The sequence below is a fragment of the Penaeus vannamei genome, chromosome 21 (genome assembly GCF_042767895.1).
Source record: "Penaeus vannamei isolate JL-2024 chromosome 21, ASM4276789v1, whole genome shotgun sequence".
Classification (NCBI taxonomy): Eukaryota; Metazoa; Arthropoda; class Malacostraca; order Decapoda; family Penaeidae; genus Penaeus; species Penaeus vannamei.
This window is the reverse complement of record NC_091569.1, coordinates 1700948-1720947: the sequence shown is the minus strand read 5'-3', so window position 1 is coordinate 1720947 and position 20000 is coordinate 1700948. Positions and strand designations below refer to the sequence as shown.

The following is a 20000-nucleotide window of genomic DNA, read 5'->3' as shown; positions in this document are numbered from 1 at the left end:
GAAGGGGAGGAGGGACATGGGGAAAGGTGGAGGAGGGGAGGAAGGAGCATGGGGAAAAGGAGGGGGAGGGAGGGAGAGAGGAGGGCCGGCTAGAGCGAAAGGGGCCCTCTCAACCTCGATAACGTTGAATGGATGCTACCCAGTGACTCAGACGGTCTGAAGGAGGGCGCTTGTGTCACTCTTGCCCTGGGATAACAACCCGCTACACCATCCCCCGGACAGGCACACCACACCGCACCATCGGGGGGCTCGTCATACACGCCCTTTTCGGTTAAGGAGCGAGGTTGCTGACTGATTCTTTTCGACCCGCCGCTCCCCCCCCCTCTTCTCTTCGCCTTTCTTCGGTGTCTTTCTTTCTTTCTTTTTTTCTTTTTTTCTTTCTTTTTCTCTTTCATCTTCTTCTCTCTTCGCTTTCACATTTCGCTATTGCTTTCTCTCTCTCTCTCTTCTTTCTCTCTCTCTCTCTCTCTCTCTCTCTCTCATCTCTCTGTCTCTATCTCTCTCTCTCTCTCTCTCTCTCTCTCTCTCTTACCTCCCCCTCTCCGTCTCTCTCTCTCCCTCTGTCTCCCTCTCTCTCTTGCTGGAATGGGGAGTCTCTCTCTCTCTCTCTCTCTCTCTCTCTCTCTCTCTCTCTCTCTCTCTCTCTCTCTGCTCTCTCTCTCTCTCTCTCTCTGTCTCTCTCTCTCTACTCACTCTCTCTCCACCCTCTCCCTCTCATGCTCACTCTGTCCTCCTCTCTCTGTCTCCCTCACCCTCTCTCTCTCTCTCCCCTCTCTTTCTCCCCTCTCCTCTCTCCTCTCTCCCCTCTCTTCTCTCCCTCCCACTCTCCCTCTCTCTCCCAGACACCTCTCAGGACGCCCTCTTACCACTCGACCGTATCTCCAGAGGGAAGGAAGCTCTCCCTCATGTTCCTCTCAATCTCCCTACAAATCTTATCCTCATCGTCGTCATCCCCCTCGTAATCCTCTCTCTCTCCCACCATAATCATGCTCTTTCTCCTCTTCTCGCACCTCTCCTCTCTTTCTCCCTCTCTCGTTATCATCCCTCGTCCCCCTCTCTCTTCTCTCCCCACCCTCTCTCTCTCCCTCACCCTCTCTTCTCCTCTCTCTCTCTCATCTTTCGTCCTCTCATCCTCTCGTCTTTCTCCTTCACTATTCTCTCTCTCTCTCTCCCTTCACCCTCTCTCTTTTCATCCTTCCGTCCCCTCTCATCCTTCGTTCTCTCCTTCCTTCTCCCTCTCTCTCCCCCTCCCCTTCCCTCTCTCTCTCCTTCCCCTATCCCTCTCTCTCTCTCCCTCTCCCTCCTCTCTCCCCTCTCTCCCCCTCTCTCTCTCTCCTTCTCTCCTCTCCCTCTCCTCCCTCCCTCCCTCTCCCTCTCTCTCTTCTCCTTCTCCCCCTCTCTCCTTCTTCGTCTCCCTCTCTCTCTCTCCTACCAGACACCCTCAGGACGCCTTACCACTCGGCCGTATTGCAGAGAGAGGAAGGCCCTCCTCATCTGTGACTTTATCCTTCGTTATTATCCTTCGTTATCATCCGTCGTCATCATCTTATCGTAATTATCTTCGTTCCATCCTTCGTTATCATCGCTGTCGGAATTATCGCACCTTCGTTATCGTTCTTCGTTATCGTCCTTCGTTATTATCCTTCGTTATTATCCTTCGTTATCATCCTTCATTATCATCCTTCGTTATCATCCTTCGTTATTATCCTTCCGTTATCATCCTTCGTTATCGTCCTTCGTTATCGTCCTTCGTTATTATTATCCTTCGTTATTATCCTTCGTTATCATCCTTCGTTATCATCCTTCGTTATTATCCTTCCGTTATCATCCTTCGTTATCGTCCTTCGTTATCGTCCTTCGTTATTATCCTTCGTTATCATCCTTCATTATCATCCTTCGTTATCATCCCTTCGTTATCATCCTTCGTTATCGTCCTTCGTTATTATCCTTCCGTTACTCATCCTTCGTTATCATCTCTCTCGTTATCGTCTCTCTCGTTATTATCTCTCTCCGTTATCATCTCTTCGTTACTAACATCCTTCGTTGTCGTCGTCTTTCGTTATTATCCTTCGCTATCATCCCTCCCTCGTTATTATCCTTCGTTATCATCCTTCGTTATCATCCTTCGTTATTATCCTTCGTTTATCATCTCTTCGTTATCATCTCTCTGCCATCTATCTCTTCGTTATCATCTCTATCTCGTTATCATCTCTCTCGTTATTATCTCTCTCGTTATTATCTCTCTCGTTATCATCCTTCTTCGTTATTATCCTCTTCGTTGGTCATCCTTCGTTATCATCCTTCGTTATTATCCTTCGTTATCATCCTTCGTTATCGTCCTTTCGTTATTATCCTTCCGTTATCATCCTTCGTTATCATCCTTTCGTTATCATCCTCTGCGTTATTATCCTCGTTATCATCCTTCGTTATCATCCTTCGTTCCGTACATCCTTCGTTATCATCCTTCGTTATCATCCTTCGTTATCGTCCTTCGTTATTATCCTTCCGTTATCATCCTTCGTTATCATCCTTCGTTATCATCCTTCGTTATCATCCTTCGTTATTATCCTTCGTTATCATCCTTCGTTATCGTCCTTCGTTATTATCCTTCGTTATCATCCTTCGTTATCATCCTTCGTTATTATCCTTCGTTATTATCCTTCGTTATCATCCTTCGTTATTATCCTTCGTTATCATCCTTCGTTATCATCCTTCGTTATTATCCTTCGTTATCATCCTTCGTTATCGTCCTTCGTTATTATCCTTCCGTTATCATTCTTCGTTATCATCCTTCGTTATCATCCTTCGTTATCATCCTTCGTTATTATCCTTCGTTATCATCCTTCGTTATTATCCTTCGTTATCATCCTTCGTTATCATCCTTCGTTATTATCCTTCGTTATCATCCTTCGTTATCGTCCTTCGTTATTATCCTTCCGTTATCATCCTTCGTTATCATCCTTCGTTATTATCCTTCGTTATTATCCTTCCGTTATCATCCTTCGTTATCGTCCTTCGTTATCATCCTTCGTTATCATCCTTCGTTATTATCCTTCGTGATTATCCTTCGTTATTATCCTTCGTTATCCTTCCGTTATCGTCCTTCGTTTAATAGAATCCTTCGTTATCATCCTTCGTTATCGTCCTTCGTTATCATCCTTCGTTATTATCCTTCGTTATCATCCTTCGTTATTATCCTTCGTTATCATCCTTCGTTATCATCCTTCGTTATCGTCCTTCGTTATTATCCTTCCGTTATCATCCTTCGTTATCATCCTTCGTTATCATCCTTCGTTATCGTCCTTCGTTATTATCCTTCCGTTATCATCCTTCGTTATCATCCTTCGTTATCATCCTTCGTTATCATCCTTCGTTATTATCCTTCGTTATCATCCTTCGTTATCATCCTTCGTTATCGTCCTTCGTTATTATCCTTCCGTTATCATCCTTCGTTATCATCCTTCGTTATCGTCCTTCGTTATTATCCTTCCGTTATCATCCTTCGTTATCATCCTTCGTTATCATCCTTCGTTATCATCCTTCGTGATTATCCTTCGTTATCATCCTTCGTTATTATCCTTCGTTATCATCCTTCGTTATCATCCTTCGTTATTATCCTTCGTTATCATCCTTCGTTATCGTCCTTCGTTATTATCCTTCCGTTATCATCCTTCGTTATCATCCTTCGTTATCATCCTTCGTTATTATCCTTCGTTATTATCCTTCGTTATCATCCTTCGTTATCATCCTTCGTTATTATCCTTCGTTATCATCCTTCGTTATCATCCTTCGTTATCGTCCTTCGTTATCATCCTTCGTTATCATCCTTCGTTATCATCCTTCGTTATCGTCCTTCGTTATTATCCTTCCGTTATCATCCTTCGTTATCATCCTTCGTTATCATCCTTCGTTATTATCCTTCGTTATCATCCTTCGTTATTATCCTTCGTTATCATCCTTCGTTATCATCCTTCGTTATTATCCTTCGTTATCATCCTTCGTTATCGTCCTTCGTTGCTATCCTTCATTATCATCCTTCGTTATCATCCTTCGTTATCATCCTTCGTTATCATCCTTCGTTATTATCCTTCGTTATCATCCTTCGTTATCATCCTTCGTTATTATCCTTCGTTATCATCCTTCGTTATCATCCTTCGTTATTATCCTTCGTTATCATCCTTCGTTATCATCCTTCGTTATTATCCTTCCGTTATCATCCTTCGTTATTATCCTTCGTTATCATCCTTCGTTATTATCCTTCGTTATCATCCTTCGTTATCATCCTTCGTTATTATCCTTCGTTATCATCCTTCGTTATCGTCCTTCGTTATTATCCTTCCGTTATCATCCTTCGTTATCATCCTTCGTTATCATCCTTCGTTATTATCCTTCGTTATTATCCTTCGTTATCATCCTTCGTTATCATCCTTCGTTATTATCCTTCGTTATCATCCTTCGTTATCATCCTTCGTTATTATCCTTCGTTATTATCCATCCGTTATCATCCTTCGTTATCGTCCTTCGTTATTATCCTTCCGTTATCATCCTTCGTTATCATCCTTCGTTATCATCCTTCGTTATCGTCCTTCGTTATTATCCTTCGTTATCATCCTTCGTTATCGTCCTTCGTTATCATCCTTCGTTATCGTCCTTCGTTATCGTCCTTCGTTATTATCCTTCCGTTATCATCCTTCGTTATCATCCTTCGTTATCATCCTTCGTTATCATCCTTCGTTATCGTCCTTCGTTATTATCCTTCGTTATCATCCTTCGTTATCGTCCTTCGTTATTATCCTTCCGTTATCATCCTTCCGTTATCATCCTTCGTTATCATCCTTCGTTATCATCCTTCGTTATCATCCTTCGTTATCGTCCTTCGTTATTATCCTTCCGTTATCATCCTTCGTTATCATCCTTCGTTATCATCCTTCGTTATCATCCTTCGTTATCGTCCTTCGTTATTATCCTTCGTTATCATCCTTCGTTATCGTCCTTCGTTATTATCCTTCCGTTATCATCCTTCGTTATCATCCTTCGTTATCATCCTTCGTTATTATCCTTCGTTATTATCCTTCGTTATCATCCTTCGTTATCGTCCTTCGTTATTATCCTTCCGTTATCATCCTTCGTTATCATCCTTCGTTATCATCCTTCGTTATCATCCTTCGTTATTATCCTTCGTTATCATCCTTCGTTATTATCCTTCGTTATCATCCTTCGTTATCATCCTTCGTTATTATCCTTCGTTATCATCCTTCGTTATCGTCCTTCGTTATTATCCTTCCGTTATCATCCTTCGTTATCATCCTTCGTTATCATCCTTCGTTATTATCCTTCGTTATCATCCTTCGTTATCATCCTTCGTTATTATCCTTCGTTATCATCCTTCGTTATCATCCTTCGTTATTATCCTTCGTTATCATCCTTCGTTATCGTCCTTCGTTATTATCCTTCCGTTATCATCCTTCGTTATCATCCTTCGTTATCATCCTTCGTTATCATCCTTCGTTATCGTCCTTCGTTATTATCCTTCCGTTATCATCCTTCGTTATCATCCTTCGTTATTATCCTTCGTTATCATCCTTCGTTATTATCCTTCGTTATCATCCTTCGTTATTATCCTTCGTTATCATCCTTCGTTATCATCCTTCGTTATCGTCCTTCGTTATTATCCATCCGTTATCATCCTTCGTTATCATCCTTCGTTATCATCCTTCGTTATCATCCTTCGTTATTATCCTTCGTTATCATCCTTCGTTATCATCCTTCGTTATCGTCCTTCGTTATTATCCTTCCGTTATCATCCTTCGTTATCATCCTTCGTTATCGTCCTTCGTTATTATCCTTCCGTTATCATCCTTCGTTATCATCCTTCGTGATTATCCTTCGTTATTATCCTTCGTTATTATCCTTCGCTATTATCCTTCGTTATTATCCTTCGTTATCATCCTTCCGTTATCATCCTTCGTCATCATCCTTCCGTTATCATCCTTCGTCATCATCCTTCGTTATCATCCTTCGTTATTATCCTTCGTTATCATCCTTCGTTATTATCCTTCGCTATTATTCCCATACTTATTTCGCGGTCGATATCGCCGTCGCCATCACAGAGAACACGATAAGCGGGGACGGATGGCGCGGCTAAATCAACTCGGCGGATATACGGATGGCTGTTGGGAGCTGATAAGGGGAGGCCCGATAAGCGAACAGTCGATAAGGCGTATTTATTTTAGGGGGGGCGGGGTGGAGGGAGGGAGGGGAGGGGGTTGTGTTAGGGAGGGGTCTTTGGTGAAACGCTTTTGAGTGTCATTTGTTTTTTTGGGCCTGTGGGGATGGTTGGGTTTGGGTGCTTGACCCTGTCTTTGACTGACTGACTGACTGATTCTCTCTCTGTGACTGATTCTCTCTCTCTCTCTCTCTCTCTCTCTCTCTCTCTCTCTCTCTCTCTCTCTCTCTCTCTCTCTCCGTCTCTCTCTCTCCCCTTCCCTCCCCCTCTTTTTCTTCTTTTCCTTTATCCGTTTTCAGTCCCCTCAATCTCTCTTTCTCTCTCCTTATTCCTCCTTCCCCCTTTCCCCCTCCACCCTCCCCCTCCACCCTCCCAACCCCCTCATCTCTCACGATTTAATCCATATACCTTAACTCTCCCCTCCCTCCCCCACCCCCCCTTCAAAAAAAAAAAAAAAAAAAAAATCTTTCGTGCCATAATAGCAACCCGAGATGAAAGAGGTTCAGATAACTACAAGTAATTAGAAAGCAATTAATACCAGACTCACGAGACTTGGCGGGGCGAAGTGGAGGGGGAGAGGGGGGAGGGGGGAGCGACTGAGCGCGGGAGGTTGGGGTGGGGGGGGGGAGTAGGGGGAGGGTAGGGTTGCCTTTCATCATTGCCAAATTGCTAATTACCTGTAGCGCGGTTCATGGTGTGTGGTTTTATGGTTTTTTGTTTGTTTGTTTGTTTTCCCTCTTTCCTCCTCTTCATTCTATAACTATTATTACTTCTTTTTCGTCCGCCTTCTCTCCCCTTTCTTCTTCTCCTCCTCACTATTTTTCTTCTTCGTCTTCTTCTCCTTCTCCTTCTTCTTCTTCTTCTTCTTCTCCTCCTCCCCCTCCTCCTCCCCTTCTTCTCCTCCTTTCTCTTTTTTCCCATCTATGTTCTTCCCACTGACATAGTTTGCATTATCATTCATTCCTATCTCGCTCATTCTCCTTTATTACTATTCTCATTTCTCTCCTTCCACCTCCACATCTCCTTTCGAAACATTCCCTTCCTTCATGCGCCTGTGACGTGGGTCCTTCTGCGCCTCCTGTTCCTTAACCTGTACTTTCTGCGCCTCCTCCTGCCCCTCCTTCTGCATCTTCTGCCCCTCCTTCTGTGCGTCCCTCTGCTCCTTCTTCTGCGCCTCCTTCTGCATCTTTTTCTGCCCCTCCTTCTGCGCCTCCTCCTGCCCCTCCTTCTGCGCGTCATCCTGCCCCTCCTGCCCCTCCTTCTGCATCTTCTGCCCTCTGCTTCTCCTTCTGTCCTCTGCTCCTTCTTCTGCCCCTCCTTCTGCATCTTTTTCTGCCCCTCCTTCTGCGCCTCCTCCTGCCCCTCCTTCTGCGCGTCATCCTGCCCCTCCTGCCCCTCCTTCTGCATCTTCTGCCCCTCCTTCTGTGCGTCCCTCTGCTCCTTCTTCTGCGCCTCCTTCTGCATCTTTTTCTGCCCCTCCTTCTGCGCCTCCTCCTGCCCCTCCTTCTGCGCGTCATCCTGCCCCTCCTGCCCCTCCTTCTGCATCTTCTGCCCCTCCTTCTGTGCGTCCCTCTGTTCCTTCTTCTGCGCCTCCTTCTGCATCTTTTTCTGCCCCTCCTTCTGCGCCTCCTCCTGCCCCTCCTCCTGCGCGTCATCCTGCCCCTCCTTCTGCGCCTCCTCCTGCCCCTCCTTCTGCGCCTCCTCCTGCCCCTCCTTCTGCGCCTCCTCCTGCCCCTCCTTCTGTGCCTCCTCCTATGACTCCTCCTGCATCTTCTGCCCCTCCTTCTGCGCCTCCTCCTGCCCCTCCTTCTGTGCCTCCTCCTATGACTCCTCCTGCATCTTCTGCCCCTCCTTCTGCGCCTCCTCCTGCCCCTCCTTCTGAGCCTCCTCTTGCCCATCCTTCTGCGCCTCCTTCTGCATCTTCTTCTGCCCCTCCTCCTGCCCCTCCTTCTGCGCCTCCTTCTGCGGGCGGCTCCCGTGATGCTGTGGTGTTACTGTGACGAGGGAACACGGGGCGGCTGTTGACACTGAGCTCTCCTGCCTCTGGCTCGGACTCCTCCTGCTGTTTCTTCTCGTCCTTCTGGTCTTCCCTTCGTCTCTCCTCCAGTTTCTCCTTCTCCTTCTCCTTCCATTCATTTTCTTTTCCTCTTCCTTTTTCCTTCTCCTGCCTTTCTTTCTTATTTTTTTTTCTCTTCCTTTTTCCTTCTCCTGACATTCTCTTTCTTATTTTCTTTTCTCTTCTTTTTCTCCTGACATTCTTTCTTTCTTATTTTCTTTTTCTCTTCCTTTTTCCTTCTCCTGCCATTCTTTCTTTCTCATTTTCTTTTTCTCTTCGTGTTTCTTTCCCCCTTTCGTTTTCTTTTCCTCCTCCTTTTTCCTTTAACTTCTCATTTTCATTTTCATTTTCGTCCTCCTTCTGTTGTTTATGTTCTTGTCCTCTTCCTCCTCCTCTTCCTTATCCTCACCCTGTCCTTGATCTTGTGCCCTTTCTTCTCTTCTCTTCTCCTTTCCTTGTCATTTTGCTTTTCTTTTACTTTATCTCCTCTTCTGTGTCCTCCACCTCCTCCTCCTCTTCATCTTCCTCCCACCTCCTCCTCCTCCTCTTCATTTCCTTCTCGCTCCTCCTCCTTCTCTTCTTCATCTTCATGTTCCTCCTCCTCCTCTTCCTCTTCCTCTCTCCTCTCTCTCCTCCTCCTCCTCCTCCTCTCCCTCCCCCCCCTCCTCCTCCTCCTCCTCCTCCCCTTCATCTTCCTCCATTCATTCCCTATCTTCCGATCCTCTTCCTCCGCCGCCCATCCTCCCTCGTTCCTCCTTCCCTATCTTGACGCCCGCGGATGGAAATAGGCCGAGGGAAGGAGGGCGGGAGGGAGCCCGTGGAGGTGTCGCTGGTGGCAGGGGAGGCAAGGAGGCAAGAAGCGGGAGGGAGAGGAGGATACGCTGGGGTCAGGAGGGAGGCAGAGAAGGAGGTGTTGGTAGGAGGGAAGGAATGGGCGCTGTGTTGGAAGGGGGGCAGAGGAGACGGTGTTGGCAGGGGGGAAGGCAGAGAACATCGTGTTGGCAGGAGGGAAGCATGGAAGGCGGCGTTGGCAGGAGGAAGGCAGAGGCACACGGTGGTGTCAGGGAAGTGCTGGAGCATCCTGTGTTGGCAGGAGGGGAGCAGAGACCACGGCGGCGGTGGCAGGGAAGTGCTGGAGCATCCTGTGTTGGCAGGGGAGCTGAGGCACACGGTGGTGTCAGGGAAGTGCTGGAGCATCCTGTGTTGGCAGGAGGGGAGCAGAGACCACGGCGGCGGTGGCAGGGAAGTGCTGGAGCATCCTGTGTTGGCAGGGGGGAGGCTGAGGCACACGGGGGTGTCAGGGAAGTGCTGGAGCATCCTGTGTTGGCAGGAGGGGAGCAGAGACCACGGCGGCGGTGGCAGGGAAGTGCTGGAGCATCCTGTGTTGGCAGGGGGGAGGCTGAGGCACACGGGGGTGTCAGGGAAGTGCTGGAGCATCCTGTGTTGGCAGGGGGGAAGCTGAGGCACACGGTGGTGTCAGGGAAGTGCTGGAGCATCCTGTGTTGGCAGGGGGGAAGCTGAGGCACACGGTGGTGTCAGGGAAGTGGCAGGGGGGAGGCAGAGAGGACGGTGTTGGCAGGAGGAAGGCAGAGGCTCACGGTGGTGTCAGGGAAGTGCTGGAGCATCCTGTGTTGGCAGGAGGGGAGCAGAGACCACGGCGGCGGTGGCAGGAAGGAGGCGGACGAGTCGAGTACTGAGTAAATGAAGAAGACTGACGTCGAGAGAGGCTCTAGTATCATTTTTCCGTCCTCAACACCACTCCGCCGGTGTACCCGCGGGGGGGGAGAGGAGAGGGGGGGGGGGCCAGAGGGGAGAGGAGAGGGGGCCAGGAGGGGGAGAGGGGCCAGGGAGGGGGAGAGGGGGGCAGGAGGGGAGAGGAAAGGGGCCAGGAGGGAGGAGAGGGGGCCGAGAAGGGAATGGGCCACGTCAGCCGGGAGGAAGTGGCCATGATGAGGGGATTGAGTTGGCCACAAGGTGTGGAGGGGCAAGAAGAAGAGAGAGAGAGAGAGAGAGAGAGAGGGAGAAGAAGCAGGATAAGAAGAGAAAGCAACGGAGAGGAGGAGTAGGAAGAAAAAGAAGAAGAAGAAGAGAAATAGTTTCTGTAGAAGGGCGAAAAGAAAATTTGGGCAGGTGTGGCAGTAGGGGAGAGAGGGAGGAGGGGGGGGAGGGGGGGGGGGGGGGAGCGAGTGAGTGACCACGGCATGAACGATGGAAGGAAAGTTGTTATGTGTCCTAATATTTACTTGATTTATGCCGGCATGACTGGATCGGGAAGGCAAACACAGGCACAATATGCGTCGGTTTGTATCCGTCTCTTGTGTAAACTTGTTAGCTAGCAGCCGCCCTCGTCATACTCGGCCCTCACGTCTGCGCCCCCTCCCCTTCTCCCCCTCCCCGCCTCTCCCCCTTCTCCCCCTTCTCCTCCTCCCACCCCTTCTGCCCCTCATCATTCGCCGGTTCATCTCCCCGCTGGAACACTTGGGGGCGACGCTGGGGACTGGAGCTGGGACTTGCGGGTCGGTCACTGCGGTGCTGGCGCTCGTCTTTTCGCTGTTCTTTCGGCTTTGGCTCTTTCTCTCTGTCTGTCTGACACTCTATTTCTGTCTCTCTGTCTCTGTCTCTTTCTGTGTCTGTCCCTTATCTCTCTGCCTCTCTCTCACTCTCTTCTTTTTCTTTTCTCTTCTTTCTTTTTCTTCTCTTCTTTTTCTTCTCTCTCTCTCTCTCCTCTCTCTCTCTCTCTCTCTCTCTCTCTCTCTCTCTCTCTCTCTCTCTCTCTCTCTCTCTCTCTCTCTCTCTCTCTCTCTCCCTCTCTCTCTCCTCCCTCTCTCCTCTCTCTCTCTCTCTCTCTCTCTCTCTCTCTCTCTCTCTCTCTCTCTCTCTCTCTCTCTCTCTCTCCCTCTCCCTCCCTCCCTCCCTCCCTCCGTCCCCTCCTGTCCTTTTCTCGGCCAACCATACCATCACTTCTTTCCCCTCACATCATTGACTTTATTCCCGTCACTCACTTTTCTCCCGCCGGCTCTCTCTCCCCCGCCGCCCGTGTCCTCCCAAGGGCGCCTTTCTTCTCCCGCCGCCCACCAGCCGGCGCCCTCCCCTCCCCTCGCCTCCCCCGCCCGTCAGTCAGGGCTCAAAATTCAGACCGCGCCCGCGTCGCAGCTCAAGGGCGGCGGAAGCCAAACACTTACGTAAGAATGCGCAAGATTCAAATATTGTCAGTGACGTGTCAGTCGGTCCATGGCGTCCCCCCCCCCTCCCTTCCCCTACCCCTCCTCCCCCCCCCCTATCACCGAGGCGGGTCACGACAGCGCCTTCGTGTTGCAAGCTTTTTTCGTGTTGCAAGATCCTTCGTGTTGTAAAATCCTTCGTATTGCAAGCTCCGTGTTACAAACTCCTTCGTGTTGTAAAATCGCTCGCGTTGCAAACTCCGTGTTACGACCTCCTTCGTATTGCAAGCTCATTCGCATTACGAACTCGTTGTGTTGCTATCTCTGCGTCACAAGCTCCTACGTATTGCAAGCTCCTTCGTGTTGCAAGCTCCTTCCTCCCCCGGGCCGTTGCAACTCGGGGTGGGATTGCCGAAGCGGCGCCCGGGGTAGCGACGGCGGTTCGGTTCCTCCCGCGGCGCCGTCTTGATTGCAGGAGTTGCAGACGCGACGACGAAATGCTTTTAATATCACTTCAATCATTATTTAATTGTTGTTGGATTAGTGATATGATTATCATGATTAGTAGTAGTGTTATTATTATTTATTATTATTTATTTATTTATTTGATTAGTGATATTATAATCATAATTAGTAGTAGTATTTATTTTTTTAATTATTATTGTTATTGTATTGTTATGATTATCATAATTATTATTAAGACCAGTGTTGGTTTATATATTTGGCGATTTGGCGTTACGGAAAAGGTTCGGGTTAGGAGCTGGACACAGAGAATGCTTATCGAAGTTTCTCTAGATTTTTTTTTGTCTTCCTCTTTTCTTTTGGTTTTTGTCTTCCTCTTTGATTTTCGTTTTTTTTTTCTTCCTGTTTTCTTTTCGTTTTTTTCTCCCTCTTTTACGTTTTTCTTTCTCTTTTCTTTCCGTTTTTTTCCCTCTTTTCTTTTACGCTTTTCTTTTCTTTCTCTATTATTTTAGTTTTTTTCCCTCTTTTAGTTTTTTTCTTTTACGTTTTTCTTTCTTCTCTTTACGTTTTTTATTCCTCTTTTACGTTTTTTATTCCTCTTTTACGTTTTTTTCTTCTTTTCCTTACGTTTTCTTCCTCTGTTACGTTTTTTATTCCTCTTTAACATTCTTTTCCTTTTTTTCTTTTTGGATTGTCTTGTTTGGCTCAGTGGGCGTGTCGGGCAGAGGCTAATTATTCCCCCCCTCAGCCTGGACAGTCGCTGCTCGTTGGAGGCGCCGGCAGACACCAGGGGCCGGCGGGCGCTGAGGGGAGCTGGGCCGGAGTGCAGTTGGATTGGCTGATTGGTTGTCATTATTTATGTGTGTGTGTGTGTGTGTGTGTGTGTGTGTGTGTGTGTGTGTGTGTGTGTGTATGTGCAAGTACATAAGGATTCGATTATGAATGCTCATACCTGGTGTAAATTTTAGGGAACGCCAACCCACAAAATGATTGTAAATGTAATATCAAAAAGGATCAAGAAACTCTTGTCTATTCCAGATACACCAAAATACATTCCGGTCTATTCCAGATCCGCCAAAATACATTCCGGTCTATTCCAGATCCGCCAAAATACATTCCATAAAACCCCAATCCCTAGACAAGACTCCCAGGTTCCCGAAGGATACTAACCTGTCCCCTCCTCCTCCTTCTCCTTCGCAGGTGACCGGCGTGGTCGGCCGAGCAGAAACACTGTCTTCACTCTTCTTCCTGGGGGCGCTCGTGGCCTACTCGGGCGCCACCACCCGCCAGGTGAGGGGTCCCAGGGGCGTGCGGGTGGCCACCGACTGGAGGTTGCTGGTCCTGGCGATGCTGCTGGCCACCACCGCCATGCTGTGCAAGGAGCAGGGCATCACCATCATCGCCATCTGCGCCGTCTACGAGCTCTTCATCGTGCAGAAGGTACGTTTTTGGAGGGGGGAGGTCTTGAGGGGGGAGGGGGGGGTGAGTGGAGGGGGTGGTCGGGCTGGAGGGATGGAGGGAGGGGGGGGTCTGAGCTCTTGTCTCGCTCTCGCTTCCTACTTTATTCCTCTTCATCTCTTCTTTTTCTATATTCTCTTCTTTCTTTATTCCTCTTCCTCTCCTCTTTCTCTTTTCTTTCCCCCCCTTATCTCTCTCTCTCCTCTACCATTATTCCTGCCGTCTCTCATTCCTCTCCAGCTCCTCTTTCATCCGAAACCTATTCTCTCTCTCTCTCTCTCTCTATCTATCTATCTATCTATCTATCTCTCTCTCTCTCTCTCTCTCTCTCTCTCTCTCTCTCTCTCTCTCTCTCTCGAAAGTGATCAAGTTACCGTTTTCATCATGAGAACTTTTAGCTTGAGAGAGAGAAAAAAAAGGAAAAAAGAGAGAAAGAGAGAAAGAAAAGAAAAAGAGAGAAAGAAAAGAAAAAGAGAGAAAGAGAGAAAGAAAAGAAAAAGAAAAGAAAGAGAGAGAGAACGAGAGAAAGAAAAGAACGAGGAAGAGGAAGAGAGATATACCTCGCCCGGACACCTTTTGGCGGCGGCCGATAAATCGAGGTGGCCGGCCGCCCTTGCGACGCTCGGCAAACAGCGTCTTGCCGCCCATTGATCTAAAGGGGGAGGGAGGGGGATGGGGAGGGGGAGGGTGGAGAGGGTAAGGGAGTGGGTGGGGGAAGGGGGAGTGGGCATAGGAGTGTGGGTGGGGGAGGGGAGGGAGTGGGGAAGGGAGGGGGAGGGAGGAGTGGGTAGGAGTTGGTAGGGGGAGGGGGAGGGGAAGTGGGTAAGGGAAGGGGGAGAGGGGAAGAGGGAGGGGGAGGGATGTCGTTAAGTGCAAATGGGTCTAAGGAACGACATGAGACGCGGTGCCAATTGCAGCGGAAAATGACGAGAAGGCCTTGAGGCTAGACATGATATATAATTATAAGCAGGTTATAAACAAATTATATAGAATTCATATTATGAATTTATTTTATACATTTGAGATAGGTAGAAGACCAGTGCAACACATATATTGGTAGGATGCATATTAGTCTTTCTAAAACGGATGGTTGACTATGAACCAATAGAAGGCAGTTGATATAAATCAGTGACAGGAAAAATCTAGGCCTATATTAATTATATTAATAGAGTTGAACAATTAGTATGTAAATGTATCACACACACACTCACACACACACACACACACACACACACACACACACACACACACACACACACACACACACACACACACACTCACACACACTCTATATGTGTGTGTTTACGTGCGTATGTATGTATGTACGTATATATACACAAATATGTAGTTGAAATACAACAGCTTATGTACATGAATTGTTTATCCCACGTTTTTGGGCTAGACGCACAAAATAACAACAAATACCTATGTACATCGCCTCTCGCGGTGCACCAACGCCAGCACCGAAGACAACAGAAACTCTACCCAAGGATTTCCTACCTGTAAGCTATCAAGAAAGTTTCAGCAATCTCGTTCCAAGTCTCTTGTTCGTGACTACTCCCCTAAGTTCTGTTAAGTTGCAAGATTCAGAGGAAAAGTTTCCATAACTCCTCTAAGGTGTAAGCCATTCACACACCGCGAGAGCCGTGTTTCTTTGTGTTAATGGAAAGCTAATGGCAGGGCGCCGACTGGGAGGGAGGAGGGGAGGGAGAGGGGAAGGGGAGAGGAGGGGGAAGGGGAAAGGGAGAGGGGGAAGGAAAAGGAGAAGGAAAGGGAGAGGGAAGGGAAGGGAGGGGGAGAGGGAGGTGAGGGGGAAGGGGAGAGGGAGGTGGAGGGTAAGGGAGAAGGAAAGGGAGAGAGAGGGAAAGGGAGAAGGAGACGGAGGAGAGGGAAATGTAAGAGAGACTGACTTCATATCAAGCCCCGTTGATTATAACGACTTCACTCACTTCCACAAAGGGAGTAACATTCACGGGCGAGCAAGTGGCAGAGTAGAGAGGAAGAGATGAAAACGGTCTCACCCCAAAAGGTCCCGGACCAGCCTGAGTTTCGGTCTCCATTCTCCTGAGCCTCCGTGTCTCCCTTCGCCATGGGCCTTCACCAAGTTCCTGTCGACGTTGATGGCCGTTTTGGAAGACCAGCGACTGTCATCACCTTCACCTGGGATGCGATGAAACTACCAGGCCATTCAAGCTTTGAAAATTCCATGAAAAATAGCGATGTGGATGAAGAGTGAAAGCCGTGTGTTGTTTTAGCGAAGATGAGAGTAAAAGCCGAGTTGTTTTAACGAAGGAATGCCTTTTAACGGCGGCTTGGGATCCCTGCAGTGTCGTAGCATAATTGCGATGGTTACCTCACTGCGAGTTTCCGTGTCCATATAACATCTCCCATTTTCTTTAAAATGAAAGAGCTTATCAATAAAAAAAAAAGAGTAACAGAGGGTTAAAACAATTGTATTTGTGCTCGCGAGTCGTAACACAAAATAGAATTTCCGGAGATGGTAAAGCGCTCAGTCCCAGAAACGGCCGAAGGAGCAGTAAATATTGGCCGGGGCGATGAAGCTTTTAGCAGGCGCGGCGGGGGGTGGTGGGGGTGGGAGGGGGAGGGAGACCGCGGCAATTTATGGTTGAGCAAAATGCGATCGCTTGGAGGAAAATGAAAAAAAAGGAAATGCTAACTTTTGCTTAATTCGCGTATTTCATGTGCTTTGGAAGAAAAAAAGTTAGGTTTATGATGAGTAAATACGTCGAGAAAAAAAAGGAAATGCTAACTTTTGCTTAATTCGCTTATTTCATGTGCTTTGGGGAAAAAATAGGTTTATGATGATGAGTAAATACGGCTGGTATTATTACTGCAACTAACGATGATAACAAGGCGAAGGGTAATGAAGCATTGTTATCGAGACCCGCTGAAATATTGATACGCAAGCTCTAGGAAATAATGATGAATAAAACAAGGCAACGACAGAAATAATGATGAATAAAACAAGGCAACAACAGAAATAATGATGAATAAAACAAGGCAACAACAGAAATGATGATGAATAAAACAAGGCAACAACAGAAATAATGATGAATAAAACAAGGCAACAACAGAAATAATGATGAATAAAACAAGGCAACAACAGAAATAATGATGAATAAAACAAGGCAACAACAGAAATAATGATGAATAAAACAAGGCAACAACAGAAATAATGGTGAATAAAACAAGGCAACAACAGAAATAATGATGAATAAAACAAGGCAACAACAGAAATAATGATGAATAAAACAAGGCAACAACAGAAATAATGATGAATAAAACAAGGCAACAACAGAAATAATGATGAATAAAACAAGGCAACAACAGAAATAATGATGAATAAAACAAGGCAACAACAGAAATAATGATGAATAAAACAAGGCAACAACAGAAATAATGATGAATAAAACAAGGCAACGACAACCGGTCTTTTAATGTTCGACCGCGATGGCCGAAGTTGTTGCGTCGGCCACAACCGGAGCCTCACGATCGTTCTGACAAACAGCCCGACAGCCGAACCATGGGACCCTCGGACGCCGTAAACCATCGATTTCGTATTTACATTCCTCTTGCCTCTCCCCTCCCCTCTCTCCCCTCTCCCCTCTCCCTTCTCCCTCTCCTCCTCTTCCCTCTCTCCCTTCTCCCTCCCTCTCCCTCTCTCCTCTCTCCCTCCCTTCTCCCTCTCCTCTCCTCTCCTCCCTCTCCCCTTCTCTCCCTCTCCCTCTCCCTCCCTTCTCCCTCTTCTCTCCCTCTCCCTTCTCCTCTCCCCTCCCTTCTCCCCTCTCTCCTCTCCCCCCACGCCCCCGCTTCCTCCCTCTCCCTTTGTTGTTTTGGAGTAAATTTACGCTGGTCTCGTATCTTACGGTGAGATGGAGGAGGAAACGGGAGAGGGAAGTGAGAGGGAGGGGGGGGGGGGAGCGAGAATGGAGTGTCTGTTATCACCCACGTAGATACCGAGCGTTACATCATTTTCCCCTCACCCACACTCCTCGGTTTCCTCTCGCTCTCCCTCCTCACTCTCCCTCCTCGCTTTCCCTCCTCAGTCTCCCCCTCACCCTCCCTCCTCACACTCCCTCCTCATTCTCCCCCTCACACTCCCTCTTCACTCTCCCCCTCACACTCTCCCTCCTCACACTCCCTCCTCTCTCTCCCTCACACTCCCTCCTCATTCTCCCCCTCACACTCCCTCTTCACTCTCCCCCTCACACTCTCCCTCCTCACACCCTCCCCACTCTCCCCATCACACTCCAGATAGCAGTTTACACCGAGGGCGCCATCAGGAAGCCACCCATTGCGAAAGGGCAGTTGCTTTCAAAGGGGATCTGTTGGGTACGTCACGCGGGCACTGGTTGGTCACGTTGTCACTGGTAATGCTGAGGATCTGGTGACGGCGAGCGACCCTGGTTTGTGGTTCCGGTGTCAGGAGTATGCTCGGTGTCAGGAGTATGTGTGTCGTCAAGTTTGTGACTTGGTGACTTGGCGGTATTGTGGAAATTCGTCGCAGTTATGGCCGGACTTGGTGAGAGTTTGGTTGTTGCGGAGGGACGGCGGTGAAGTTCATGTGGGCTGTGATTCCTGGGAGCGCTGATGGGCTGGCTGGCTCGCTTTCTCTCTCGCTCTGTCTCTGTCTGTCTCTGTCTCTGTCTCTGTCTCTCTGTCTGTCTGTCTCTGTCTGTCTCTCTCTCTTTCTCTCTGTCTCTCTCTCTCTCTCTCTCTCTCTCTCTCTCTCTCTCTCTCTCTCTCTCTCTCTCTCTCTCTCTCTCCCTCTCTCCTCCCTCCCTCCCTCCCTCCCTCCTCTCTCTCTCTCTCTCTCTCTCTCTCTCTCTCTCTCCCCCTCTTTCTCTTTCTCTTTCTCTCCCTCTCTCTCCTATTCTCCCCCTGCCTCGGGAGAACAGTTCATGGCATCACCGCTGAGAGGACGGCGAGAGTGTCGATGATACATAAACTGCTTCTCTGCCATGTTTGATGATGAAAGCAATCACTGTACACGCTCTTGTTATTGCTGCTATTATTGGCGCCGATGTCCGCCTTCGTCGCCAGCGAGAAGAGGACGCGCAGCCACCGGTATCAAATTCACATACATCTCCGTTATCCGCTTGTATCATTTCCCGGAATATACTGCAGTACGGAATTCGTCCCCTTTTTATGTCTGTTCCCGAAATTTATCGTTCGTTGCTCGTTCTCTGCGCGAGTTCCCGTACCTTTTAGAGGTTAGCGGCATTATGCTTTGGTCTTTTTTTTTTTTTCTTCTTCCTTTTATGTTCCGTGTGAAATAGGGAGAGAGAGAGAAAGAGGGAGGGAGGATGAGAGAGAGAGAGAGAGAGAGAGAGAGAGAGAGAGAGAAAGAGGGAGGGAGGATGAGAGAGAGAGAGAGAGAGAGAGAGAGAGAGAGAGAGAGAGAGAGAGAGTGAGTGAGTGAGTGAGTGAGTGAGTTATACAGAGCAGGATAATGAGAGAGAAATGGAGAAGGGATCACGTAAAGGAAGAAGTCCAATAGAGGGTAACGTTGAAGAGGAATTGGTGGGAGGGATGGGGGGTACGTACCAGGACAGACACAGACAGACAGACAGACAGACAGAGAACCAGCCAGTCACCCGAATGCACTACCCCTCGGCGCTTAGGGGTCGCCCGGGCCCGCCTTGTACAGGTGCTCCTCCCATTGTGATAATGTAAAGGCGTTACACCCCCCCCTCCCCCCCCCCCCCCAGCGCGAACAAAGAGTCTCGAGGTCTATCCTTCACAAGAGACAATTATCGTCCTGCTCTCCATCAGCTTGGCTCTCGGACCCTACCCTCCTCCTCGACAGGGTATTGGAAACCTTTAACATAAGGAGACGACAGTTTGGTGCCCGAGTTCCGAAGGGGAGGGAGGGGAGGGGAGGGGAGGGGAGGGGAGGGGGGGAAGGGAAGGGAGGGGGGGAGGGGAGGGGGGAAGGGGAGGTTGGAGGAGGAGGAGGACCTTGTAGGGGGCAAGGGAGAGGAAGAGGAAGTGGAAGGTAGGGGGAGTTGAAAGAATTTCAAGGAGTAAGGGAATGGAGGGGGAAGGGGTTTGAGAAATTCTTAGGAGGAATAGAGGGAGAAAAGGGAAAGATGGGAAAGGGAAGGAAGGAAGAGAATAAGATAAGAGAGGTTCCTAGGAAGAGAGAATAAAATGAGATAAGGAGAACGTCTTAGGAAGGCAGAAAGTGAAGGAACGAAAAGAGGGAGAGGTGGAGAAGTTATAAAAAGGGGAAGGAAGAAGGAAATGAAAATAGAGAACTCCTTCAGAAGGGGGGAGGGAGGAAAAGAACGAAAAGAAGAGTTAAAGACGTCCTTGGGAGGAAAGGAAGGAACAAAGCAGGGGTTTCCAAAGTGGGGGCCATGGGATGCTTTCTGGGGGGGGGGGGCATGGAGCAATATGAAAATTACTCGTATGGCGCCGAATTAACCGAATTTTATCTCACTAATAGATCTTTTACATAATTCTCTCACATATCAATAAATTGGATTTTTTCCCACAAAGTGTCCTACAGCTATTGACACCATCACACGATTCATAACAAGCAATAACAGAATCTGAAAAGATAACAACCACTGAACGGGGCTAATGAGATAATTTACCTGTTGGTCGAGAA

At 48.3% G+C, this 20000-nt stretch overlaps 1 protein-coding gene across 1 annotated transcript in view; it reads left to right on the top strand.

Moving 5' to 3' along the window:
- Nucleotides 1-20000, top strand: part of LOC113803167 (protein O-mannosyl-transferase Tmtc3-like) — a 280136-nt gene that overhangs the window by 221160 nt on the left and 38976 nt on the right. The window contains exon 5 of the mRNA XM_070135780.1: nucleotides 13106-13345. Within this exon, the coding sequence (XP_069991881.1) occupies nucleotides 13106-13345 (240 nt within the window). The remainder of the gene's footprint in view (nucleotides 1-13105; nucleotides 13346-20000) is intronic.